A 27,108-nucleotide genomic window follows, 5' to 3' on the forward strand; every position below is an offset into this window, starting at 1 on the left:
AATTTGTGAACCACTGAGGAAATTGACAGAATTCAACATGTGACGAACGTTACTTTAGTTTTCTTTCTCTGAGACAGGGTCTCACTATGTTGCCCAGGCTGGTCTTGAACTTCTCTGGGCTCAAGTATTTATTTGACCTTGGCTTCCTGAATTGCCAGGACTGCATTTGAATGCACCACACCCAACTTGGCATCTGTGATAGTTAATGCCGACTGTGAACTTGATGCGTTAATATATTTGTATCAGATAAAAGTGAGCTAGAAGCTGTGTGCGTGCCAATGAGGAACTACCTAGGATAGGTTAGTCTCTGGGCTTGCCTGGGAAGGACTGTCTCGGCTGTGTTAACTGGAGTGAGAGAATCCACTCTGAAAATAGGCGGCACCATCCCCTGGGCTTGAGTCACAGACCGCAGAAAGAGGAGGAAGCTAGCTGAGCCCTCACCATCCCATCTCCTGTCTCTGGATGCAACTTGACCACTTGACTGGCACCTTAAGCTCCTACCACCACAACTTCCTCCTCATGTGATTTGAATGAGAATGGCCCCACGGATGCATGTGCTTGAATATTTCCTCCCTAGCTGGTGGAACTGTTTGGGAAGGATTAGGAGGTGTGGCCTTGTTGGAGGAAGTATGTCACTGCGGGTGGGCTTTTATGTTTCAAAAGATGTACGCCATTCCCAGTTATCTACACACACCCCTCTCTTTCTTTATCTCTTGCTTATGGGTCAGGTGTAAACTCTCAGCCACTACTCCAGTGCCATGCCTGTTGCCATGCTCCACAGCATGATAGTCATGGACTCACCCTCTAAAACTGTAAGCAAGCCCCCAATTAAATGTTTCCTTTTATAGGTTGCCTTGGTCATGGTGTCTCTCCACAGCAATAGAAAAGTACTAAGAAACTCACCATGATGGAGTGTACTCTTGAACTGTGGGCAAAAATAAACTCTCCCTTAAGTTGCTTTTATCAGGGTATTTTGTCATAGCAACAAGATAAGTAATTAATATATTACTTTTAATTTGTGTTTATTTTTATTAAGTTAGAGCACATATATATGCATATATCTATATATCTTTTATTTTGCTTCCTTATAAGAAATCCCCAGAAATGAAATTCCTTGTCACAGGGTCTGCCCATCAAGACTTTCATACCCACTATCCAATTTCTCTCCAAGTTTCACTTCTGCTAGCAGTAAATAAATGTGACCATTTTCCACATCTTAATGGACACATAATCTTTCCCAATCAGATAGATCATAATCACACACTACTATTTTAATTTAACATTTTTTGATAATTTATATCATCAAAACAAACCCTTAGCTGGATGGTGGGAGGGGCACATGCTTTTAATTCCAGCACTCTGGAGGCAGAGGCAGGTGGATGGAGGCCAGCCTGGTCTACAGAGTGAGTTCCAGGACAGTCAGGGCTACACAGAGAAACCCTGTCTCAAAAAACCAAAAACACTGTGGTAGTCTGAATGTAATTGGCGGCCCCCATAAGCTCATAGGGAGTGGCACTATTAGGAGGTGTGGTCTTGTTGAAGTAGGTGTGGCCTTGTTGGCGGAAGTGTGTTACTGTGAGGGCAGGCTTTGAGGTCTCCTACGCTCAAGCTACACTTAGCTCAGTTCACTTCCTATTGACTGCAAATTAAGATACAGGGCTCTCAGCTCCTTCTCCAGCACCATGTCTGCTTGCATGCCACCATGTCCTGTCATGATGATAATGGACTAAACCTCTGAAAATGTAAGCCACTCCAATTAAAAAATGTTTTCCTGGGGCTGGAGAGATGGCTCAGGGGTTAAGAGCACTGACTGTTCTTCCAGAGGACCTGACTTCAATTCCAAGCACCCACATGGAAGCTCACAACTGTCTGTAACTGTAACTGTCTGAACCCTGACACCCATGGCAAAAACACAAATGCATATAAAAATAAAATAAAATATATTTTAAAAAAAACTTTGAAAAAAATGTTTTCCTATATAAGAATTGCTGTGGTCCTGGGGTCTCTTCACAGGAATAGAAACCCTAAGATAACAAACAAACAAACAAACAAAAACTTTAATGCATATAAAATATTTTCCCTTTCTTTCTTTAAAAAGCTCATACCATGCATGTATACCATTAGCCTACATTTTCACTCAGTAATGACCCTTTTGTGTATATGTGCAGCATATGTGTAGGTGTTCAAATGTGTGCAAATGGATGTGTACAGATACATGTGCATGTGAGAGTGGAGGCCTTTTTTATTTTATTTTATTGAGATAGGGTCACATTAAGCACTACTGGTTGGCCTGGAACTTGTTATGTAGACCAATCTGGCCTCGAATTAACAGAGGTCTGCCTGCTTTGCCTCTGGAATGCTGGGATTAAAGATGTCCACTCCCACACTCAGCCCTCTATCCATATATTTTTAATTTATATGTGTGTGTGTGTGGTTGTGTGTGTGTGTGTGTGTGTGTGTGTGTGTGTGTGTGTGTGTGTGTGTGACATTAAGTACTGATATGTATGCCACAGATTAAGTGTGGAGATCAGAGGAAATCTTTCGGGAGTCAGCTCTTGCCCTCCACCTTGTTTTGAGGTGGGGTCTCCCTTGCTGTTCCTTGCTGCTGTACTGTGCACTCAGGCTAACTGGTACTTGAACTCCCGGGCAATCCTCCCATCTCTGCCACCAGAGAAGCGCTGGGATATCAGATGTGTGCCACCACATGCTAGGGATTCAGTGCAAGTGATTTTACCCACTGAGCCATCTCTCTGCCTTCTATCTTACTTTTTGAGATAGGCTCTTACTGGAGTCCACCAATTGGCTCATCTGGCTGGCCAGCAAACCCAGGGGTCCTCCTGCCTCTGCTCCCTCAGCACTGGGATTACAGTTGCATGATGTCATGCTTGGCTTTTTACATGGCATTAGGGACCTGAACTCAGCAAGCACTTTACTAAGTGATCTTCCTAGCCCTCACCTTTCATCCACTTAGAACAGAGCATAGAATCTGTCCTTCATATACCACTCTGCCAAACATTTTGTGTAACACACAGGACTCACATTTAAAACTGTAAATACATGATACTGTTTAGCTAGAATTATTAGCTGAATTATCACGGAAACAATTAACAAAGTGGACAGGTATCAAAGGCTTCCTGAAAGAGACGATAATTACACTGTCTTAATGAGTATGTAGGACCCTGCCGAGTCAGATGGAAAGGACACTGCGGGCCAAGGAAACTGAATAAGCAAAAGTGTTTCATGAGCGTATGCGTGCACGCGCGCGCGCGTGCGCACACACACACACACACACACACACACACACACACACACACACACACACTTACTATTGCTGCAGTTTAGTATGGCTGGAAGCCACAGCAAAGGTACAAGCAGATAACTGAGACACAGGATTGGGGGTAAAATTCAGCAGCAGAGCATTTGTCTAGCATGTATCAGGCCCTGGGTACAATTTTGTGGCAGCCATCAGTAGGAGTAGACACCAGATCAGATAAAAGGCTTCTGAAAAAGTCCACAGAGGACTGAGGATCTAACTTGCTGTGGAATAATCCTTCTGTACACTGTGAAAATGTATCACTCTCATTGGTTACTAAAGAACTGGCTGATCTATAGTTGGGCAGGAAGTATAGGAGGAACAGCCAGACACAGAGAAGGCTGGGAAGAAGGAGGGCAGAGTTAGAGGAGTCGCCAGCCAGACACAGAGGAAGCAGGACATGTACAAAATGAGTAACAAGCCATGAGCCATGTGACAGCAAGTAAAGGAATGGAAATGGGTTCATTAAAAATGTAAGAGTTAGCTGGTAACAAGCCTGAGCTATTGGCCGAGCATTTGTAATTAATATTAAGTCTCTATGTCAGTTATTTGGGAACTGGAGGGTGGGGAAAAAAACACCCACCAACACTAACTGGTAAAGAGAGTTGAGACAGACTAGAGAGGACACAATTATACAATAACTAGGTGGCCAAATTTGGTTTTGGTACACTGATGCTGGCTTCTAACACCTTTTATTTTCTTTCCTATGGGCTAAAATATTACCTGTGACATATCCTAAAGCCTTGCTGAGAATTTATATCTAGTTTAATGGTATAGATCTGAAGTCCACTGCCCTCCATTGTAGAATAACTGGTAGGTATGTCTACTTCTGACCCTTAACAACCCTCAGTGGTGATATAAATTGTATCTGCAGGTCCCTCAGGACGGCAGATGCAGTAGTCATTTGCCAACCTTTTGGCTTTTAAACATCCAGCCATCTCCCTGCTGTTTCATACACAGTAAAGAATGAAATAAAAGACCTTCAATTCCTAGTCCCAGAAAGTCAGGGGACAGGCACATGATCTAATGTCCCTGCCTGGGACCTGAAACAGGATTGGCATATGAGCGGAATTCCAGCAGCAGCCAAAGCATTCAAACTGTTCTTGTTTGGCCTCTGGAGTCTCACTCTTGCTTTACAGTGATTTGGTGAGTCCTCCTTATCCCTCTAATAAATCCTCTTTCTGCTTAAGGCTATTAGAATTAGCCTCTGTTGCTTGCAACAAGAAACCTAACAAAAACCCCTACACTGGATATGTCTGCATTCAGAATTTAAACTTAAAAGCATCTAGTGCATCTTGTCCTCATTCTGATCATCCTTACTGTTCTAGAAAAGACCTGACAATTGCTGCTTTCTAAGCCACCTGCAGACATCAACCACTCCTGGCCTCATTTATGACCTCTGTTTATAAGGCTGCCAAACGACATGAGAGTCATTTGTGGTGCCCCCAAAGCAAGTTCCATATTAACATCAATGACCACTGATCACAGATCACCACTAACATATATAACAACGAATGCTTGAAATATTGTGAGAATTACCAGACTATAACCACGATAAGAAGTGAGAACACACTATTAAAAAAACATACTTGCTGAAGATATTTGCTCAGTATAGGATGATCAAGATTTCAATTCATAAGATGCCATTACCTATGAAGTGTAATAAAGTGGAGCATAATAAAATAAGGTAAGCTTTTTTACACTGTTTAGGACCCAGCTGTTCTGCAAAGCAAGCCTTTCTCTTGGCGTATTTTAGAGCCTCTTCAGCCTTTCATTTATATGTACACTCTAGAACTGCCCCCCAAGAAAACTCCAAAACTCTCCTGGGATTACTCCTGACATTGCATTTTCTACAGAACCAACCTGGGAATAAACAACATCTTTGTAATCTTGGTTTTCCACTCTACAAACACAAAGGATGCTTCCATTTACTTACTGACATATGAGAGAGCAAGAGAGACTGACTCCTCTAGCCAGGCTGGCCTCAAACATACTGGACAGGCAAGGCCTTCTATTTATTTAGACACCCTTTATTTTCTCTCAATAACATATATGATGGATCTACAAGAGGTTTTGTATAGGTGTCTGAGCTAGTCGCTCTATGGTAACTGCTGTGGTTTGAATACGGTTTATGTCTGTGTAAAGGTTCATGCATAAGGAACCTGGGCTCCAGAGTGAAGACATTGGAAAATGAGTGGACTTTTAAGAGGTGGGGCCTGGAGGGAGGGCCGTAGATTTGGGGAGGTATGTGCTTTGGTTTTTGTTGTTTTCTTTTTTTCCCCCACATCACACAGGGGCAACTTCTAGTCCACAAAGAGAATGAATGGCAGGACCACTGAAAAGGGCAGAGAAATAGTCAAAAGGAGAAATGTGCACACAGCTCAGGGGCACAGCTAGAATCTGGGGAAGGGAAACAGAGCCCCAGCCAAAAGATAAGTGAGGCGGTCCAGGTGAAGGCAGGCAGTCCCACCCACAGAAGAAGCCTACAGTCCTCATGAGCCTCAAATCTGGCCGTGGGTTGTGGGGACCCAGCGAGTCCTCCGGTGGGATGGGTCAGCAGTAGAAAGGACTTCCTTTTTGTCCCTTACTGTGCCTCAGTGTGCTATGGCTGAGTGTCTGATCAGAGAGGAAACCTATTATTTAAAACTCGGCTACCCTAGGGGTACAGGGAACAATAACCAGGCAGGAAGACAAGGTTCTAGACTAAGAGACAGCTGAGGGAGGCAGCCCGTCCTGGAGAGCAGGAATGAGGGTCAGATGCTCACAAGCCAAGAACAAGCAGAAGGAGGCTCCGACCAACCACACAGCTAAATTCTCTATTTTGTATTTTGGGGTGGTGGTGGTGAAGGCAATGGCTAGGGTCTAACCTCATCACCTGAAAAAGACTGGAGCTGAATAACCTTGAGCCTGAGTTTTGGGGGTGGGGGATGTCAAACTCTGACACTAAACATTTGCTATGAGGTTCGCTGCTATAGAGATAAGAATTCTGGGGCTCCGATGGACTATGAGAAATTGACAACCACACCCCTCCAACGTGGTATGAATACTTAGTGGGTTTAGGAAGTAGGGAGACCAGTCCTCTTATAAAGACCGCCATACTGTGTGTGCTTCCGCAAGTCCTAATGCACACGGGAGGAAATTCCCTCCTGGAACATTAGTCACTCCAGGGGACATCAAGCGGGGATTCTCAGGAGGGTGACAGAACCTGACTGTTCCACAAGGTAAAAAGTTAAAAAGTAACCAACAGAGGCCCCCGCGCCCCAAGAAAGTGATGTGAAATATCACAGACATGAGGCACAGCACCACAAACACTGTAGGAAAGACAAAGGTCTACACACTCAACTGAAAGACAGCCCGGCCATGCAGCTGACAGGCTGTGGTTGTTGTTTGGTATGTGTGTGATGTTCGTTTGTGTGCGGGTATACAAATACGTATGTCGCCGGGCGGTGGTGGCGCACGCCTTTAATCCCAGCACTCGGGAGGCAGAGGCAGGCGGATCTTTGTGAGTTCGAGGCCAGCCTGGTCTACAGAGTGAGATCCAGGAACGGCGCAAAGCTACACAGAGAAACCCTGTCTCAAAAAAAAAAAAAAAAATACGTATGTCATGAAAGAGGAACTATGTGAGAAGAGGAAGGAGTCTATGGGGAGGGGTAAAGAGAGGAGCGAGGGGTAAGAAAGACAAAACATCACACTTTCTCTCGTATATGGAATCTGTATCTGTAGACACACACACACACACACACACACACACACACACACGCACACGCACACGCACACGCGCACACACACACACGCACAGAACGGAGACTATTTTGGAGGGAGAGAGAGCAGCAAGAGCGGGAGAAGAGCAGTGAGGAAGAGTGCAGAGCAAATATGAAGAGTAAAGAACTCTAAAATTAATAAAAATCACTAACATGGAACACGTGGATCTGGAGGGATGGCTCAGCAGTTAAGAGCACTTGCTGCTCTTCTAGGGATCCAGGGTGGGTCCCAGCACCCACACAGTGGCTCACAACCATCTGCGACTCCAGTTCCAGGGGGCTGACACCCTCTTCTGGCTTCTGTGGGCACCAGGCACACACGTGGTGCAGATATACATGCAGGCACTCACACGACACTTTTAAGTAAATAAAAATTATGAAACGTAAGGTGCTAGAGAAAGACAGCTCAACAGTTAAAAGAGCATAATGGCTCTTACAGAAGGCCTGAGTTCCCATGTTGGGGTAGGGAGCTCAAAACTGCCTATAACTCCAGTTCTAGGGCATCTCACACACTCTTCACCTCTGCAGGCATACACGTGTACAAATACAAATTCACACCCACACATACACATAATTAAAAATAAAAATAAGCCAGGCAATGGTGGCACACAACTTTAATCTCAGCACTCTGGAGGCAGAGGCAGGTGTATCTCAATGAATTTGAGGCCAGCCTGGTCTACATAGTGAGTTCTGGAACAGTTACAGCTACACAGAGAAACTCTGATTCAAAAAAGCAAAATATAAATAAATAAATAAGTAAGTAAGTAAATAAATAAATAAATAAATAAATAAATAAATAAATAAATCTTTGCTGGGCATGTGGTGTACACCTTTGATCCCAGAACTAGGGAGGCAGAGGCAGTCAGATCTTTTTAAGTTTGGGGCCTGTCCTGTCTATATAGCAAGTTCCACACCAGCCAGGGCTACATAGTGAGACTCTATCTCAAAATAAAATTAAATTAATGAAATCATTAAGTGTACTAACAAAATAATTACTAATGGAATGATTTTGTTGGCAATGGTACATTATGAAAGTAGATAATTGGTCTTTTTATTTTTAAAAGAAATCTTAGCTAGGTGTAGTGGCACATGCCTTTAATCCCAGCCCTCTGGAGGCAGAGGCAGGTGAAGCTAAAGTCCAGCCTGGTCTATATAGTAAGTTCTAGGACAGTCAGAGCTACATAGTGAAATCCTGTCTTGAAAAAAACCAAAGCCAAAACCAAACAAACAAACAAATCCTAATATAGTTTTAAATTAACAATGAATTGGTTTAAAACAATAAAATGTAAACTATAACATAAAGTTAATACGGAAAGATACTGATAACCTCTATTTCATAAAAAAATCTGAGTTTTAAAAAAAGATCTGCCCCTGATATGCAGAAAGACTCCAATTTTAGAAAGAAAAAAACCACAGTGAAGAACCTGCCGGCACACATTTGTATATGATTTTTTTCTGAATAGGTGACATATTCTTGTTATTCAAAATTCAAAACTGGCAAAGGCATACCATGAAAGCTTCCTTCTATATTAGCCTCCCTCTCCAAAGGGAATTGACATTATTGGGTTTTCTGTAGTCTTCCAGAGAATTTATGCATGTAAAGGTAATGTGTATGTTTGTGTGAGTATAGTGAAGGATATAACAAACACATACACATGAATTTCACATTTCCTACACAAACCAGGACAAAAGAACAACACCGCACATTTTATTTTTTCCAGTTACACCTCAGATATCTTCCACAGCTGTTCACAAAAATCTTTCAAATTCTTCTCTATAGCAAATATTTCATTTGATAAAAAACAAGTCATTAATTTAGGAGTTCTCCATGGATAAACACCTTTTTTCCCCAAATCTTTTATCACTCTAAAAGATGCTATAATAACCTTGTGTCTACATTCTTTTTTTTTTCTGTTCTTTCTTTTCTTTTTTTAAACAGTCTTGGCTCTCCTGGAACTCACTTTGCAAGCCAGGCTGGCCTTGAACTCACAGAGATCCACCTGCCTCTGCCTCCCGAGTGCTGGGATTAAAGGCGTGCGCCACCACCGCCTGGTTGTGCCTACATCCTTAAACAGGAATAAACCTGGAGAATAGACTGTGCAAAGAAGTGGGTCAATGGAAAATGTCTTAACTGTGATGGACGTTGGTGAGCAGTGGTTCTCAACCTATGGGTCATGACCCCATGGGGGGGTGGTGAATGACCTTTCCACAAGGAATGTATATCAGATATCCTGCATATCAGATGTTAACATTATGATCCGTAACAGTAGCAAAATTACAACTATGAAGTGGCAACAGAATAATGTTATGGTTGGGGGTCACCACAGCATGAGGAACTGTGTTTAAAGGGTCTGCGCATTAGGAAGGTTGAGGACCACTGCTGTAGAGCGGGGCTTGAACGTGTTTTGTGCACCTGTGCCAACACAGTGAGTCATTTCCTCTTCTCCTTATCAGTCAGGCTATGCAAATCTCGTATATTAAGAGTCACTTCTCAGAGCGTCTTTTTTCAAGCAGCTTGATGTATGCAGGGGAAAAAAAATGAGATTTTTTTTTTAAAGGAATGCCCTAAACTATGCAAGAACTGCTTGGTAAAACAACTTCCAAGTGGATTCAGATAGGCAGGAAGTAAAAAGGGGTAAGAAAAACACAAGTTTATTTCCAGAAGTATAGTGTGGGAAGATGGAATGTTGTTTGAGAGACAGGAAAAAAACAAGTATAAACAGATCCCTCGAGGTTTCTGAAATTTAAACACTATGAAGAAGGAAAAGCCAATTTTTCAATAGTGCAGACTTTAACTGGCCAGTCAAATATAAGCTAATTCTCCATGTGTTTCTAGAGAAATCAAGACAGATTTTAATGAATACATATTTGCTTATCTTAGTATGACCATAAAAATGTAATCTATCAAGCCAGTGATATCATGTATAACTTTAGGACCGAAATACAAATTTAAAAGGGTAACCTAGCAACAGTGAAATTAGGTATTCTTCAATGGGACAGGATTATTGCCATGGTTCCTAACGGGTCACAGTCTTGGAAACAACGCGTGGAGGAGGGAGACTGGAAGCTGCAGGTAACAGTTTATCACGGATGGCCTCGACGACAGCGAGGCACAAAGCAGACGCCTTCTTCAAATAATTTATACTTGACCATTTCCTTTCTTTGTTTTTCTTGTTTTGATTTGGTTTGGTTTGATTTTGTTTTTGTTTTTGGTTTGATTTTGTTTTTTGTTTTTGTTTTCGTTTTTAGATAGGGTTTCTCTATGTAGCCCTGTAGCCCAGGCTGGCCTTGAACTCACAGAGATCCACCTACCTCTGCCTCCCGAGTGCTGGGATTAAAGGCGTGCGCCACCACATACGGCTCTTGACCATTTTCAAAATTTGATTTTCTTTTCAGGTTCCTGAGTGTGGCTCAGACATCCTGATCAAGCTAAAGATCTGAGCGTACTGTGTATGTTGGTGTTTTCTTTACAGGAAAGCCAAAAAGCAGGTTTTCCGCAAAGTATTTGACTATTAGGTCAAGGTTTCTCTAGAGCTCATAAGACGGCCCCTTCACTAAATTGCTGCAGATATAATTAGCTCGGCTTTTTTTTTTTTTTCTAGAGTAGAGGACCCAAAAGTAGGTGATGTGGTTAAGATTTGAGAGGCTGAAAGGAAAACACATTAACTCAGTTATGTTTCAGTCAAATCCAGTGACCGTAAGGCCCAGTTTCTCTTCAGCACTGAAGAGTGGGGGGGGGCTGAGCGGCTCCTCAGTGATCATTCAGATAACACACATGCGTATTATCCTGCATGAACTAAAGTACGGCGTGATAACCAACTATCAACATTGTAAAAACACAAAAGTTATTTTTTTTTTTTTAAAGATTTATCTATTTATTATGTATACAGTATTCTGTCTGCATGTATACCTGCAGGCCAGAAGAGGGTGCCAGATCTCATTACAGATGGTTGTGAGCCACCATGTGGTTGCTGGGAATTGAACTCAGGACCTCTGGAAGAACAGTCAGTGTTCTTAACCAATGAGCCATCTCTCCAGCCCCAAAAGTTATTTTTTTAAAAGCCACAGGCAAACCAATTATCAGCATGTTGATGTAAAAATCAGAATAGGAAATTAAAAAAATAAAGACAAAAAGTGTTTTTAGTATAAACTTCCACCACTCTACCATCCAACAGGGAGTTACCAAATTTCAAATCCTAATTAACTTAACGTGAAACAATCTCAGATATGGGACACTTCCGTCACTGTGACCTACTGCGCTGCTCGTAATAGTCCCACAGTAGAACCATAAACAAGTTCACCTGACCATTTCCAGTCCTCAACATCAAATACTTGGTCATATGCATCAAACTAAGTTCCTACTGAGCTCATAATAAACACTGCCCTTAATTTTCCCCAGAGCTCTGTAGACTTAAAAAAAAAAAAAAATGACCTGCCTTTAAATGATGTAATATGTATTCCTCAGAGAGTTTCATGATAAAAGGAATGATTCCTCCCTCCTCTGGGGAACTGAAAGACCCAGGTGCCTCCGAATTAAAAAAAAAAAAAAAAAAAAAAAAAAAACTATTAAAAACAATCACAGTCCCTAAGACACTAAGAACACCACAACCACTAGAGACTTTTGCTTATACATAAACCCTTCCTTTTACCAAAACCTCAGCAAAAAATACAAACGCTACATGTTTGAAAAAAAAAAGTTCTCATTATTCTGGATGCTGATGAGCTCTTGAAGGACTAACGTACACTGAAATACTCAAACCCTCAATTCAGTAACAAGTGAACAGCTATTCTTTTCCCCTGCTGTTTTCTCAGAGGAGATGACAAAAACACAATTTCCCTTATATTCTTTCTTAGAACCTCTACTGCTAATTTGGCTCATTTTCTACTGGAAAGGGGGAACAAACTCCCAATTTTGAGCCGTTTTAAGATTTTACTCCCAGGTCTATAAAACTCTGGTCCAAGCAGCATTCCCACTGAGCTTTGGAGGCACAGCTTAAGGCCAGGCCGGAGTTTCCCTCAAAAGCAGTACTTCTGACGTCTGAAGCAGACTTCCATGGCAAGGGCTAGCCTGTGCACTGCAGGACACTTCAGCAGCATGTCTGGCCTGCAGCTGCCAGCAATCGTTGCCTCCCATTCCGATAACCAAAAATGTTTCCAGATATTGACAGATGTCCCCTGGGGTACCAAACTGCTCCTGGTTGAGCTTCAACACTTTAACCCAAGGAGTATCCTTGGTTACCTTGGGTATTATTGGATGTTCAGTCAAATCCTTGTAATGAGACCTTCACCTACAGATTTCAGCCAGTATTTGCAGAACTCCCAGCCCGACCAACATTTCAAATACAAGGTTAGTTAAGAGTATTCCAGGAATATGTTAGAAAACAGGTCCGATTAATTTAAAAAAAAAAAAAAAAGACACTTGGGTATGTTCACCACAAACCCATGAGGAAATAAAAGAGAAGTTTGTAATTTATAAATATTGGCATATACAGGGGACAGGTGTTTATGAGAGATATACCTCATATCTCCATAAGGGTCTTTTTGCTTAACCTTTATAATCTTTCAGAAAAGTATGCTTAGAATTTTCTTTCCCTTTCCTTCTTTTGGTGGTGGTAGGGTCTAACCCAGGACCTCACTTATGAACTCTACCACTGAGATACAGCCCACCCCGATTAGAATTTCTATTACCGAAGTATCAAAGTATCAAATATATTACCATAATATGAAATAACAATGTGCGCATGTGGCAACACCACGCGATAGGAGATATTTAGGATACATGTAGAAAAGCCACTATGCTGAAAGATACATCCAGGAACATCTCTGCGACAGCTCTGGTAATTGAGCTGAGCAAAACCAGACTTTAATCTCATTCATCCTAGGCAGCTGCTTTGCACAGCGGGCATCTTGGGTTTCACATCAAGCACTTTAGTCACAGTGGCTCATATACTCCTCCCACCAGCGCTGTGGCACACAGGTACTTTGAGTACCCACACTGTACAAAAGAAGAAACTTAGGCATGTTTAGAGAAGTTAAGCCACTTGTCCAAGGTCACTAAAAGTGAGATTCCACACTCCAACCAAGCACCCAGGATCCACAAGCGATGCCTCAGTCACTGCTGTACTTTATGATGTCTACTTTGAGATCTCGAAAACCAGTTACTTGCTACTTAGTGAGATCAGATCTCTCTCCCTCCAGGGTATCCTTTTAGTTACACGCCCCTGTGATGATCACAAGGCTGAAAGGTGACAGCGTGTAGACGACTCTAAATTCACACGAAGGAACTTGTGTGGCCTGAAATGGGAGACACTGGCCCAACAGGAGGGCGGGTCTCGGAGAATGAGAGAGATCTCCAAAATTGCTACTGCAGCCTTTGCTTCCTGCCTTTGCTTTGACTATGATGTTCCTTCGAGAACTCAGAGCCTCCCAAGTCTGGCTGCTCTCCATCTCTCCCACTCTGAAGGATGCAGGGGACGGCGGCTGGGCACGGGGGGGCCTACGCGCCTCCGAGGCTAGGGCAAAGCGGGGCTCTGACAGAGGAAGGCAGGCGCCCAGGAAGACGCCGGCAGGAGCACGCGGAGAGGCTAAGCCGGGGGACAGAGGCGGGGTCGCGAGGGGAGCCAAAGGCAGGGGCGGGAGGCGAGCGCGGTGCGAACCGAGGTTGGGACATGGACCCCGACTGACGCCGACGAGGAGATGCAGCGGAAGGAGCGGGACTGCCAAGCCGGCTGGTCTGAGAAAGGAAGCGGGACGGGAACCAAGACATTGCGAAACGGGGTAGAAAATGACCTCGAGCACAGCCGCGATCCCCGTGGCGGTGGGGATACGGGTCACCCGAGGTGCGCGGCCGCCGAGCCCAGCGGTACCCACCCTTCCAGCGCCCCGGCCTTCGCGTACCTGAAGAGGCCGCCTGGCTCCCCTCCACTCCCCGTCGGTCCCCGACGCCGCCCGCCGACCCGCGACGAGCCGCGGGGCTCCAGAAGGCCGGCCCTTCAGCCGCCTGCCTGTCCGACATCTGCAGCCCGCGCGGGGAGCTTCTCCGCAGCTAGCCGCTTGCGGCTCCGGAAACAGCCGAAGGCGAAGCGAGCGCGGCAGCCGAGAGCCGAGCGGAGCCGAGCCGAGCCCGGGGCCGGAAGGAACGGCCAGGCTGCGTCGGGGAGCTGCCCGAGCTCTGGCCAGTGGAAGCTGGCGACGTGGACGCGCAGGGGGGACGGAGGGGGGATTACTACGTGCTTTGGATCGCCTGGTTTTTCACGGCCAGTCCTTGCAAGGCTCGACAAAAATCTCGGGAAGATTCAGGAACACCCAAAGCCGGAAATCGTGGTATCCATAGAGACGCTGTCGGAAGTTGAGGTTGCTAGGAGGCCTTGGGCGCTTCAACTGACTGCGTAATGGCTGAAGTCCCAGAAGATTATGATTCTGGCCCAGATGAAAGTCTGAAGCTGCAGCCTAAAAGAACTAAATCTCATGAAGTACATAATGCTAAATCGGACACCGCGGCAGGGGTAAACCCTGAGCTGCTCCCGGAGGTAGACCAAGAGCCAAGGGAAGTAAAGACTAAGGAAGATGACTTTGAAGAGAGGAAGCCAGGCCATACAGAAAACGTACCGCTAGAGCCAGACAGGACGCCCGAAGAAGAAATTCCCAAGGAGACCAACATGGACCTACCTAGCCAAGCTGAACCAGAGACAACTCAAGTGTTGAAGTTAGAGACATCGTGGGGAGCAGGAGAGGATTTGGAGGTTCCCATGGGTGAAAAACACGAGGAGCCAGACCTACAACCACCAGAGGTTTCAGTAGATGTACCCACAGAATCGCCTACAGAAACAGATACACAGCTACCAGGAGAAACCAAGGTTCCAGAGGCAGCGAGCAGTGAGTTATCAGAAGACACTGGGCAGCAGAACGTTCCAGAGCAGTTGCTTAGGGAGGGAGACAAAGAAAGAGGTCCCGGGCAGAACACACCAGACTTTCCAAGTGAAAAACCAAGAAAATCAGTTGAAGAGGAAGACCTTCCTCCACCAAAGATCACCAACTCAGAGATTACAGAGCAGATACAAGAAAAGTCAGAGCCACCTGAGGTGACTAAACCAGAGTTTCCAGACCAGACGCTAAGACCATCTACTGAGGAAGCAGATATTCGGCCTCCAGAAGAGATTCCAATAAAGTCCACAGAGCAGATAGGCACAGAGCAGCCTGAGCAAGTTGAGCCAAAATCCCCAGACGAGAAACCAAGACAGTCAATTGAAGAGAAAGTTCTTCCAGAGCCATTGGAAGAACTCACACTGGGCCTTTCTGAAACTCCAGTTGATGAAGCAAGTCTAGAACGACCAGAAAAGGCAACGCCAGAAGTTCCAAAGAAAACACGAAGAATATCTGTTGAGGAAAAGACTCCAGACCTACTGGAAGAAATCAAACTTGAGCTTTCTGAAACTCCAGTTGATGAAGCAACATCAGAAGAGGTAAAACCAGATGTTCAAGGGGAGACACAAGAGAAGTCAATTGAGGAGAAAATTCAAGAGCCATCAGAGGAGAGGGAACCAACAGGTCAGAAGGAAAAGCCGAGAAAATCAAGTCAGAAGTCTCAATCAAAGAGAACATCAGTAGAGTCAAGAAAGGAAAAGGGCCCAGTACTACAAGAACAGACTGAAGCAGAATTTCCAAAGGAGAAACTAATAAAATCAACTGAGGACACAGGTCAAGTGCCACCACAGAAGACCAAACCAGAAGTTCAAGAGAAGTCACAGCCAGAACCAAGCAAACTTAGGTATCCTGTAGGCAAGGATGAGCTAATATTCTCTGAACATCACAAAAAGATGTCAGAAAAAGAAACTAACAAGGCTAAAAATGAGTATATGATAGGATCTCCCAGAGAAAGTGTCGAATCAGCTGGTACAGATGATGAATCTCATGAACGCCTCAAAGAGCCTCAGGCTGATACCAGTGAACCATTTCCAACCATTCCTGCTTCAGAGTCTCGGATGGAACTGAGAGATTCAGCTAGTGAAAAGAAAGTTGAATTCTCCCAGGGGTTGGAGAAAATGGGACTTAAAGAGCCCAAGATCAACAAAAATATTAGCCTAAAATTTGAACACCTTAAGTGGAGCCCAGAGAGGGTTGCAGAGTGGATTAGTGAGCTAGGCTTCCCTCAATATAAGGTACACAAAAACAATGCTTTTTGAAGGCACATCCTCCAGTCCCATCTTTTCCCTCTATACTGACATGTTCTCTTGCCTCTTTTTCACTACAAATGCAGAGATGTCCTGGACTGTGGGAGAAGTAAATTTGGAGTATGTGTGTGTGTCTTTTTCTGTCTTGTTTGTATAGTGGTGAAGACTGAACCCAGTTCATTAGCACATATTAAACGTGCATGTTTAGCCTATAACTGATAGATATACGTATATAGTATTTCTGAAGAAAAGGTTATATTTGATTTTCCTATTCATCTCAATTCTCTTCATTCCTTGAATAAAGGTAAAAAATGTGTAATCCTCTTTTCATAGAAATCTATATTTTTTAATACATTTAGGCAAAACCAGGCCTTTCTGCACTTTTGTCAAGATGTCTCAGTGGCAACTCCCTTACCCCAAGTTTGTACTGTTAATCCTATCTGCCCAAATATGTCATATGTACCATGAGCGCTTAAGAGTATTAATGCATGTTAGCTATCAGCCCAAATTGGTTTTATCAAAAATAGTGTATGCTTCTTAACTTATTAATGCCAACTATGGCATTAGGTTGCCACAAAACACAGGATCTGAAGCCTTTTGTACCTAAAAATGCCCTTGAGACTGAGCATGGTTGACTCAGGTCTGTCATCCTAGCACTCAGGAGACAAGAGACAGGCAGATCACCATGGGTTGGAGGCCAGCCTGGGTTATCAACTGAGTTCCAGGTCAGCCTGGGCTGGAGAGCGATACCTTTCCTTAGCCCTGCCCCCCCCCCCAAAAAAAAAAAATGTCACAGGAAGAAAAATTAGTCACAACATGCGAAGGCAGATTGAAGCCACAGCATGAAATGTCACCCGACACTTGTATGGTTTTTTTTGAAGATGTGGTCTTGCCCCTCTTTTCCTCCAGCTGCAGTAGTACATGTTTAAGTACTGTTCTTCTTGCATTGACAGGAGTGTTTTACTGCCAACTTCATCAATGGTCAGAAACTCATCCACGTCAACTGCTGCAACCTGCCTCAGATGGGGATAACTGATTTTGAAGACATGAAGGTGAGCTGTTTATTAGGGTTCCTTTTGGGGAGTACTAGGACCGTGCTACCTACCATCTGCCCCAGACCATTCTCCTTACCCCGTTTTGGTCCATGGTGTGGTCATGCTCTCGTCCCTCAGGCTTACAGAGGCTGCTTCCTCCCTCTGTTTTGACCCCAACAAAGGTAAGAATTGTCACTTGCTCCTGTGTCGTTTACGCTGTCTGGTTTTCTTCATCCTCGCTCTCCAGACTCCAGAGTCTGTTTGGTATAGGAAGCCCGTAAATGTTCTTCTGCAGTAGCTTCAAAAAATGGTCTTCAGAATTAGATTTGACTTTTTAAAGGGGTCTTTTGAAATGAAGACTATATATTTGGAACAGAATAATTTCTTAGGTTTCATACGTTTATTTTGTTTTTCAAGACAGGGTTTCTCCACATAGCCCTGGCTGTCCTGGAACTTGCTCTGTAGATCAGACTGGCTTTGAACTTCAGAAATCTCCTACCTCTAACGTCAGAGGTCCATCTACCTCTGCCTTCCAAGTGCTGGGATTAAAGGTGTGCGACACCACCACCCAGCTCAGATTCAGTTTTTTTTTTTTTTAAAGATAAGTTCCTAGTCTCCACTATTGTATGGCTTGAATAATAGTGGCCCCTATAGGCTCATATATTTGAATACTTAGTCATTAGGGAGTGGTATTATTTGGGAAGGATTAGGTGGTGTGGCCTTGTAAGAGGAAGTGTATCACTGGGGATGGGCTTTGAGGTTTCAAAAGCTCAAGCCAAACCCAGTGTCTGTCTCTCTGCCTGATGCCTGTAGATCTGGGTGTGGAACTCTCAGCTACCTCTCCAGCATCATCTCTCCCTGCATGCTGCCATGCTTCCCACCATGACCATAATAGACTAAACCTCTGAACTGTAAGCAAGCCCCTAATTAAATGCTTTCTTTTTGTTTTGCTTTGTTTTGAGTTTTTGAAATAGGGTTTCTCTGTGTAGCCCTGACTTGTCCTGGAACTCACTCTGTAGACCAGGCTGGCCTCACACTCAGGCCTACCTCTGCCTCCTGAGTGCTGGGACTAAAGATGTGCACCATCACCGCCCGGCTAAATGTTTTCTTTTATAAGAGTTGCTGTGGTCTTGGTGTCTCTTCACAGGAATAGAACAGTGACTAAAACAACTCTCCAGATTTTTTAGTTAATTAAAAATGAAAGATTCTGGAATATGTCCCCTACAATTCTTTATAAAGTCTTAGAACCATATTATTCTGTAAATCAGAAAAGTACACTTGTTAATAGTCAAGTCTTTCTAATTAGAAAGCCTGAACAATTAAAACATGGAATCCGAACTGAACATTACACTAATTCATTCAGCTAATTGTTGTACTTTGCTTAGTACTTACTGGATAGTAAGCACGATACACATGGATTTACTTAGTACTTACTGTATAGTAAGCACTATACACATGGATTTACTTAGTACTTACTGTATAGTAAGCACGATACACATGGATTTATCTAATCCTCAGAAGAGAAAAGTGAGTCCCACAGAGGTAAAGCAGCTTGCAAAAGACCATTCAGATAAGCTTACGATCAGAATGTAAATGCTTCTGGGATTCATTTTCTGCTTCTCTGAATGTGTATTCTAATTGCCACAAACTTCCATGTACATAACACAGACAAGCTCATTTAACATATATGGCATTTCTAACCATGCCTGCACATGCCTGCACATAGCTGCCAAGATCAAACTCCTGCTCTTTTTGTGGTAAAAGATGCCAGCATCTACTTAAAGTGTACTGAATTCTGTTGCAGGGTATTTGATCACACTGTGAACCCCGAGATTGTGTTATTTACTGGAAAAAGCCTGTTTCTAGTTGTGGTGTGGTTCAGCCCTAGCACACACCTTTAATCCAAGAGCTTTCTGCTTGAATATTGTGAACAGGATTAAATAAAGTCAACCAGAGGTTAAGAGGCAGAGCAAGCAACCAGTTGACAGGAAAAAAAAAAAAAAACATAGAAAGTAAGAGGGAGTCAGGAGGACAGAAAAACAGATGCACATGAAGTAGACGGGAGGGACATTCAGTTTGAGGAGTTTCGTTTGAGATGGTGTAGAAGAAAGATCTCTTTCTGGGACATCGGCAGAGGAGGAAGGTCAGCCGGGCGCTTTCTCTGCCTCTCTGAGCTGGCAGCCTTTCACCCCAGCATCTGACTCCTGAGGCTTTACTGGTAACCAAAGCCCTACAACATTAAGTACCAAGAATTTCAGCTCTTCATCATGAGAAAACATTTTTAAGAGTCCACCAAAGTCAGGTTACTCACTTGACATTCTAATTCCAAAGGAATAATACCATGGGGTATAGTCAAAATCCTGATCATAGTTTTTCGGCTGTGTAAGAAACAAGAGGTCTTAAAAATCTAATGAAATCCTCAAAAGTAAATGATGAACCTGCTGGGAACCCTTATATCTGAAGAAGTTTTAATAAGCCACCTTTGGCATACTTATGTAAGTCATCAGGAAAAGGTGGCTTCTCCTTGAGGTTACTAGAGTAACATAAAACTCAAGTCATTCAGTAGTTGCATAAAGTTTACTTGACACTTGGGAATACACCAAGGAGCCACAACCTCAGACTAAGACACACATTAACTTCCTAGGAACCCATACATTAATTTTTTTTGAAGAGTTTTCCTTTTCTGAGACAGTGTCTGGGCTGGCCTGGGACTCACTGTGTAGCCCAGGCTATCCTGTAACTCACAGTAATCCTCTGCCTTCCTTTCACAAGTGTTAGGGTTCTAAGCATTGTCTACCACAGCCGGCATGAATGGTCAGCTATAGCCAACCTCCTTACTAACAGACAGACCTGCTTTTTCTTGCTTGGTTGGTTTGGTTTTGCAGGGCTGGGAATATGGACTCCAGGCCTTGGGCATGCTAAGCAATCACCTACCGCTAAGCTACACTTCCAGCCCTAACATGAAGCACTTGGAATTCCACTACTGTGATTACAGCAACTAATACATCCACGGTTTCCCTCAGCGCAGCGCTTACAGCAGTCAGTCTTGTTTAGTCTGAGGATAGGTTAGACAAAAGAACAGCTCACTTGCTTCTGTCCTCTCTCTTGGAAAATGATTCCCCAAGAAAGATGTGGTGGGACATACCTTCCCAGCTGCTCAGAAGGCTGAGGCAGGAGGATCTCGTGCTCAAAGGCAGCCCGGGTGACTTAGTGAGACCCTGCCTCAAAACAAAATTAAAAGGGAAGTGTACAGTAGAACATCTGTGGAGCCCTGGGTTCAATCCCCAGTATTGACAGTAAGAAAAAAAGAATCTCAAAATATATGAACTCTGTGATGAATATTTGGAGAATAATATAAGTGAATTGCTTATTTAGAATGAATTATTTATGATTCTAAAGTGTAGCCTTGAACCAGGAATTGTAAATGGCTATAATCAGGCATGGTAGTTCATGCCTGTAATTCCCGCACTGGGGAGTCTAAGTAAGGCAGGCTGTTGATGAGTTCGAGGCCACCCTGGGATGCACAGAGTTTAAACTAAGATTGGCTCTTATAAGGAGACCCTGTGTCATGACAATCAGTCAGTCAAAACAGAGCCTTATAAACGTCATGCTGTCGTCATACTGTCTCAGCAGCCAACCAGTTATGTCGCACAGACTCACAGAAACATACCAGTAACTGTCACTAGACAAACACTTTTTTCATTTTAAAAGAATTTTTAATTTGTACACTTGGTTTTACAAAAGAGTTTGGTAGTATCATGCGTGTGTGTGTGTGTGTGTGTGTGTGTGTGTGTGTGTGTGTCTGTGTGTGTGTCTGTGTGTCTGTGTGTGTGTGTGTCTGTGTGTCTGTGTGTGTGTGTCTGTGTGTGTCTGTGTGTGTGTGTCTGTGTGTGTGTCTGTGTGTGTCTGTGTGTGTGTGTCTGTGTGTCTGTGTGTGTCTGTGTGTCTGTGTCTGTGTCTGTGTGGGATTTGCCTGTGAAGGTCAGAAGGAAGCACCAGATCTCCTGGAGCTGGAATTACAGGTGGGGTGAGGCACCCCACATAGGTGCTGGAGGAGCAGCAAGGCTGCTGCCTCATTTCCTCGGCCCTTTCCTTCTTATACTCATTTTTGAAAGGATTTTGTTTTATTTATAAGTATGTGCACACACAAGTGTGTGCGCCCGTAGGGGCCAGAGGCTTTGGGTCCCCAGAGCTAGAGTTACAGGCCCGGCCTGAGCCTCTGATGTGGCTGCTGGAAACTCAGCTCTGATTCTGTAACTGCCGACTCATCTTTCCAGCTGCACATACGCCTAAACCAGCTTCTGATGCCAACATCTTATGCAATCATGGTGTGTGTTTATTAAATAACTGATCTTATTCAAATTCTGCAGTTGTTCACACTAATTTTCCTCTTTTAAGATCTAATCTTGATGTACTTTATGTACTTTCGCTTTAGTATGTTGTACTTAAGCTGGTCTCATCCAGTATGAGATATTTTTCTGATCTATTTTTCATAACCTTGAAGCTTTTGAAGGTTATTGGTAAGTATTTTTGTATGGGTTTCTCTGCCAACACAATAACCCAGATAAAGCCAAATCAAAAGTCTAGGTTTAAGGAGCCAAGCACTCTCGGGTGACTCTCAAGCCCCCCAGAAGTGAGAAGGGAGAGGAAGAGGAGACATCTCAAGGCAGGTCTGGGAACCGGAGCTTAAACCCCCTGTAGACGCTGTCTTGAGCAGCTCCGGGGGAGGAGCTGCCACTTTGTAGACTTTCTGAGAAATAGAAATAGGTAGGTAGACCTCATCATAAGATGCTGCCTGCACAGTTATTACCATGTTATTTTAATGATGATTTTTCTTTCCTTCATTCCTTCTGTGTTTGGTTGGAATTCTTCCATAGGAAAGTCTCCTACAGTTCCTTTTCCCTCACTTAAAAAATCCATCTCATCATCTATATCAGTTTGGATTCATGGTCAGTTATTGTTTGGATAACAACTCAGTGCTATCGTTATTTGCTTTGTTGCTCAAAAAATTCCCATCTTTGATAACTGGGTGCGTGTTTAGACTGAGTCTTGTCTTCTTTTGACATGTTCTCTCCTCCCCCATTAAGTGTCTCCTTACTTTTTAGGACTACAGGAAGCTTCAGGCTCATTTTGCATTTCCCTTCTTGCTGCCCTAGCATTAACCATGTCTCCACAAAGCCCTGGTTATTTTTATCAGAGAATATTTAGTGTGGGCACTGGTTGTGCATGCTGCTACTGAAGTGTCATTCTCCCAAGTAGCCTCAGACCCATTACACAGACGTCTATTTTGATATCTACCTATATTTGAGATAATATACACATACTGACCTCTCTGACTCTTTATGGTGTAGGTTTGTTCTAGCCTTTCCTGCCTTCATAGCTCCAAGCCCTGTTGCTTATTTTTAACTTTTTATGACAGTGAGAAGCCTGGCTCTTTCCATGTATAAGCATGTGTCCCTTTAAAAGACAACTTTACCAAATAAAGTGCAATGTTTGTGTACATTTATTTTTGTCTTTAAGACTTACAGTATTGGGCTGGAGATATGGCTCAGCAGTTAAGAGCACTGGCTGCTCCTCCAGAGGACCTGAGTTCAATTCCCAGCAACCACATGATGGCTCACAATGATCTATAATGGGATCTGGTGCCCTCTTCTCACATAAAATTGTACATGCAGATAGAGCACTCATATATATAAAACAAATAAATAAATAATTAAAAAGACACAGTATCTATACAAAGCACTGTTCTCCAAAGTTAAAATAACTTATATTAGCCTCTTGCCTTCCTACCCACTTCAGAGTAATTATACCTAAAGTTTGTAATTGCCCTCACCCATATTTCATCCTATTCACCCAACACTTTGACTTTTCAAAGTTTGATACAGTAAGGTCATTCTTTGTTGTGTGCAAGTCTGTGGATGTTAACAAATGCTTAGAGAACCATATAGAACAGTTCCCTTGAATTCAGACTTCTTCTGGATCCCCATCACTGTCGGCACATCTTTATACCCTGATTCTTGACAATCATCTCTTTGTCCCTGTTAATTCTGTCTTTTCCAAAACATTTCATAAATGGAAGGCTGCGTGTGGCTCACACATGCAATTCCAACACTTGAGAGGATTCGGCACTTAAGAATTTAGTTTTAGCTGGGCATCTTTAATCCCAGCCCACAGCAGGCAGAGGCAGGAGGATCTGAGTTTGAGACCAGCCTGGTCTACAGATCGAGTTCCAGGACAGCCAGGGCTGCACAGCAAACCCTGTCTTGAAAAAAAAATAGTTTTATTAGGCCAGTTTAGTAAGCCTGCTGCTGACTTTTCATCACTCTGTTCTCTCACTGAAATAATTTAAATAATTAGTATTCAAGAGACATGGAAACACTGAATAAAGCTTTGTATTTCCAAGTTAGTCCCACTAAAAATATTATGCTTTCATTTCAGACAATATCTCGTCATACTCGAGAGCTTCTAGGAATCGAAGAGCCACTGTTCAGCCGCAGTATCAGCCTTCCCTACAGGGACAATATCGGCTTATTCTTAGAGCAAAAGGGTCACAGTGGAGTGAAGTCTGACTCCCTGACCTTTTCTGAATTTGTTGAGGCGTCAGGATTGCAGGAGTACGGTCCGCAGATAGAAGCAATGGAGAACCCGGAAGAACAATGCCCAGAAGAAAATGAGGCATTACTGCAAGATAATGGCATGGGGGAAGCGTGAGGCCCTGCTGGACAAGCAGCAGGAGAGAAAACCATTTCACTGAGCTTGAAAGGTCAAAGGAAAGTAGTTGGGGCAGGCAGCGTGGTCTTTTCCGGTTTTCTCCTTTACATTGAGGACAGTTAGGATGGCTGGCTCCAGTCTTAAATCTTCCCGAGTCACAGCCTCTTCTGTCTGTTAAAGCTCGCAGTATTTATCTTCCTACATACTTTTTAGAATTTGTGTTGAATTCAAATACACCTAGTGCTAAGATTTATAGGGAAATTATAATTGAAAAAAAAAATGTCTCATCAAGGCATAGTACATAGCTCGAATCCTAGAACGAGGCACATGAAAGCCAGGAGGATCATGAGTCTGAGGGCCAGCCTCATAAATAAAATGGTTTCTAAAGATCTCTTGCAGGGATTCTATAATGCTCCTTATAAGCTGAGGTAGGGCTTTGCAGTGCTGCTGATGACTTGGGGTCCCCCACGCTCCTGTATGTTGAGCAGTCTGGGCCTGATGATCCCTGGCCTACATCAGATGACAACAACTATAGTTGTGATGCTAAGATAGAAACTGTGATGTGTCTTAGTCTGAGAATAAAAATGAAGACAGAGGGGCTGGAGAGCCGGCTCTCCCGTTCAGAGTGCGGACTGTGGCTGTGGAAGGACCCTGGCTCAGTTGCCAGCATCAGTTCAGCCACCTGGAACTCCACTACCAGAGGATTCAAGGCGCACTCCTGGTGTCCATGAGCATCTGACAACTGTGGTGCTCACAAGCTCATGCGGGCGAGCATGCTTACATAGTAAATAAGACCTTTTTTTAAATTTGGTTTTTCGAGACAGGGTTTCTCTGTGTAGCTCTGGCTGTCCTTGGATCTCACTCTGTAGACCAGGCTGGCCTCGAACTCACAGAGATCCACCTGCCTCTGCTTCCCGAGTGCTGGGATTAAGGGTGTGTGCCACCACTGCCCAGCTAGACTTTTTATTCATTTATTTATTTAAAAAGGAGCTTAAAGGGTTGGGGATTTAGCTCAGTGGTAGAGCGCTTGCCTAGCAAGCACAAGGCCCTGGGTTTGATCCTCAGCTCAAAAAAAAAAAAAAAAAAAAAAAAAAAAAAAAAAAAAAAAAAAAAAACCAAAGAACAAAAAACAAACAAAAAAGAAGCTTAAAACAGTCCCCAAATATCAGTCAATTTCCAGGGTGTTTTTTGTCTCCCCGGTTTACCATCTGCCCCCAAAGGAAGAAGCAGTGGAGCCAGAAACATGAACCAGGTGACTAGTGACGTCAGTAAAAGAATGGACAGCGTAGTGACAGTGAGAATAAGCAGCTTCAGGAAGGAAGAAGAGAGCCAGGGTCTGGGAAAGTCCTGCGTGTTCAGAGCCGGAAAAGAAGATGAGAATGACCTTGGCTGTCTGAGCGTCCCTGCAGTCTTCCGTTTGTTTACACCGGACCTGAAGAACTAGTACCAGTAAACAGACAAGTGGCAGAAGAGCCAGAGAAACATCTTCATTGCAGGCTCGCTCGCAGAAAGAGCCCTTTCCAAACCAGGTGGCAAGAATCAAAGACGTGCCAACATTCAAATCAGCAGAACCAGGTTTAGAAGAGACAGGAGGACAAGCGCAAACGGCTTATTCACGCGCTCTGACAGAAAAGGCCACTGAGACTTGGGCTAGGGGAATCAATCCTCCATTTTCACATCTGTAAGAAACAGCTGGAGAACCAGCAATGAATAAGCGATGTGACAGAGGGGGTACATACAGGCCTGTCAATAAGGCCTGGTGGGTAAAAACTCGTGCAGTGTAAGCCTGATGACCCGAGTCGTATCCCTAGAGCCCATGGCAGAAGGAAAGAGCCAAGTCCCTAAAGTTAGCACTGACATCTGTGTGCATACATACATATCACCACACATGCACGTGCATACACACACACACACACACACACACACACACACACATACACACACACACACACACACACACACTAATTTTAAAAATATCTGTGAGAAAAGATGCATTCATTCAGGACATCTGTTTTTGCAAAAGCTGAGGAAATGTTAAATATGACAAACCTGTCAGAAATTAGAGTGTTCATAAAAATTCTCAAAAAAACAAAAACCCCAAACTGCTGTTTGTTCCAAGGAAGACTCACTGTAACACCAAAGGCAGAGCACTCAGAGCAAGTACCTTCCTGGGCTGGAGAGATGACTTGGCGATTCAGAGCTGCTCATCAGAGGGCCTGGGTTCAGTTCCCAGCACCCACATCGTGGCTCACAACCACCTCTAACTCCAATTCCAGGGAACCCGACCCCTCTTCTGTCTGCCTTGGGCACCAGGCACATTCGCACATACAGGAAGGCAAACCACTCATACATATAAAAAAGATTCATGTAAAAAATACCTTCAGGAGCTAGAGAGATGCCTCACTGAGCCCAACTCTGTCTCCAAGGGATCTGATGCTCTCATTTGGCCTCCACAGGCACCTGCACACATGCGGCATATGCTTGCACACATATGCTTGCACACACATCTCTTTTTTAAGTGCCTCCTAATTTGACAAGTTGTGAGGAGAAAGATGCCTGTGCAGTGCCTGTCGGGGCTACTGTGGGCCTTTCCTGGAAAAGAACCCAGTTTTGAAAGCGTCTTTTGGGAAAGCTTGTGGTTCCAGGAAGGCGTGTGCCGTTCCCCTTCTAAGGTTTGTTTAAGAGAAAGTAATGTAGGCTTAGAAAGTAACAAAGCAGAAAGTGGGCAATTAAAGCAAATATGCTTTAAACGTATTTGAAGGGAATTTCTTGAATAAAGTTAAAAAAAAGTAACAACCTTAGAAGCAGATACAGTTGAAAGATGCACAAGCATTTGATCGGTAAATGAGAAACAACAGGGGACTGGGGAGATGGCTGAGCGGTTTAAGAGCACTGACTGCTCTTCTAGAGGACCTGGGTTCAATTCCCACCACCCACATGGCAGCTCACAATTGTCTGTAATTCCAGTCCCAGGAGACCTGACACCCATAGCAAAACAAGAATGAACATAAAATTAGGTAGGTAGATAGATAGATAGAGATAGTTATAGATAGATGAGATAGTTATAGATAGATAGATAGATAGATAGATAGATAGATAGATAGATGATAGATAGATAG

The 27,108-nt window shown here is 43.7% G+C and overlaps 2 protein-coding genes across 3 annotated transcripts in view; one reads left to right on the top strand and one right to left on the bottom strand.

Annotated features, from left to right (window-relative positions):
- Nucleotides 1–14,353, bottom strand: part of Tmed8 (transmembrane p24 trafficking protein family member 8) — a 31,329-nt gene extending 16,976 nt beyond the window's left edge. For both annotated transcript variants that reach the window (XM_052738617.1, XM_052738616.1), the window contains exon 1: nt 13,972–14,353. In XM_052738617.1, coding sequence (XP_052594577.1) covers nt 13,972–14,089 — 118 coding nt within the window. In that variant the 5' untranslated portion in view covers nt 14,090–14,353. The remainder of the gene's footprint in view (nt 1–13,971) is intronic.
- Nucleotides 14,354–14,464: 111 nt separating this feature from the next.
- Samd15 (sterile alpha motif domain containing 15) lies at nt 14,465–25,109 on the top strand. The gene is made up of 3 exons (XM_052738615.1): nt 14,465–16,232; nt 17,198–17,296; nt 23,717–25,109. The coding sequence occupies exons 1-3, from the start codon at nt 14,466–14,468 to the stop codon at nt 23,987–23,989; spliced, it is 2,139 nt and encodes a 712-aa protein (XP_052594575.1). The 5' UTR covers nt 14,465; the 3' UTR covers nt 23,990–25,109.
- Nucleotides 25,110–27,108: the final 1,999 nt, after the last annotated feature.

This window comes from Peromyscus californicus, unplaced genomic scaffold (assembly GCF_007827085.1).
Source record: "Peromyscus californicus insignis strain IS unplaced genomic scaffold, ASM782708v3 Scaffold_15__1_contigs__length_86483966, whole genome shotgun sequence".
Lineage (NCBI taxonomy): Eukaryota > Metazoa > Chordata > Mammalia > Rodentia > Cricetidae > Peromyscus > Peromyscus californicus.

Excerpts from the sequence above, each read along its gene's own strand:
- Samd15 (XM_052738615.1), top strand. The coding sequence starts at position 14,466 with ATGGCTGAAGTCCCAGAAGATTATGATTCTGGCCCAGATGAAAGTCTG. Across the intron at positions 16,233-17,197 it reads TAGGCTTCCCTCAATATAAG|GAGTGTTTTACTGCCAACTT; the intron begins GTACACAAAAAC and ends TTGCATTGACAG. Across the intron at positions 17,297-23,716 it reads CTGATTTTGAAGACATGAAG|ACAATATCTCGTCATACTCG; the intron begins GTGAGCTGTTTA and ends CTTTCATTTCAG.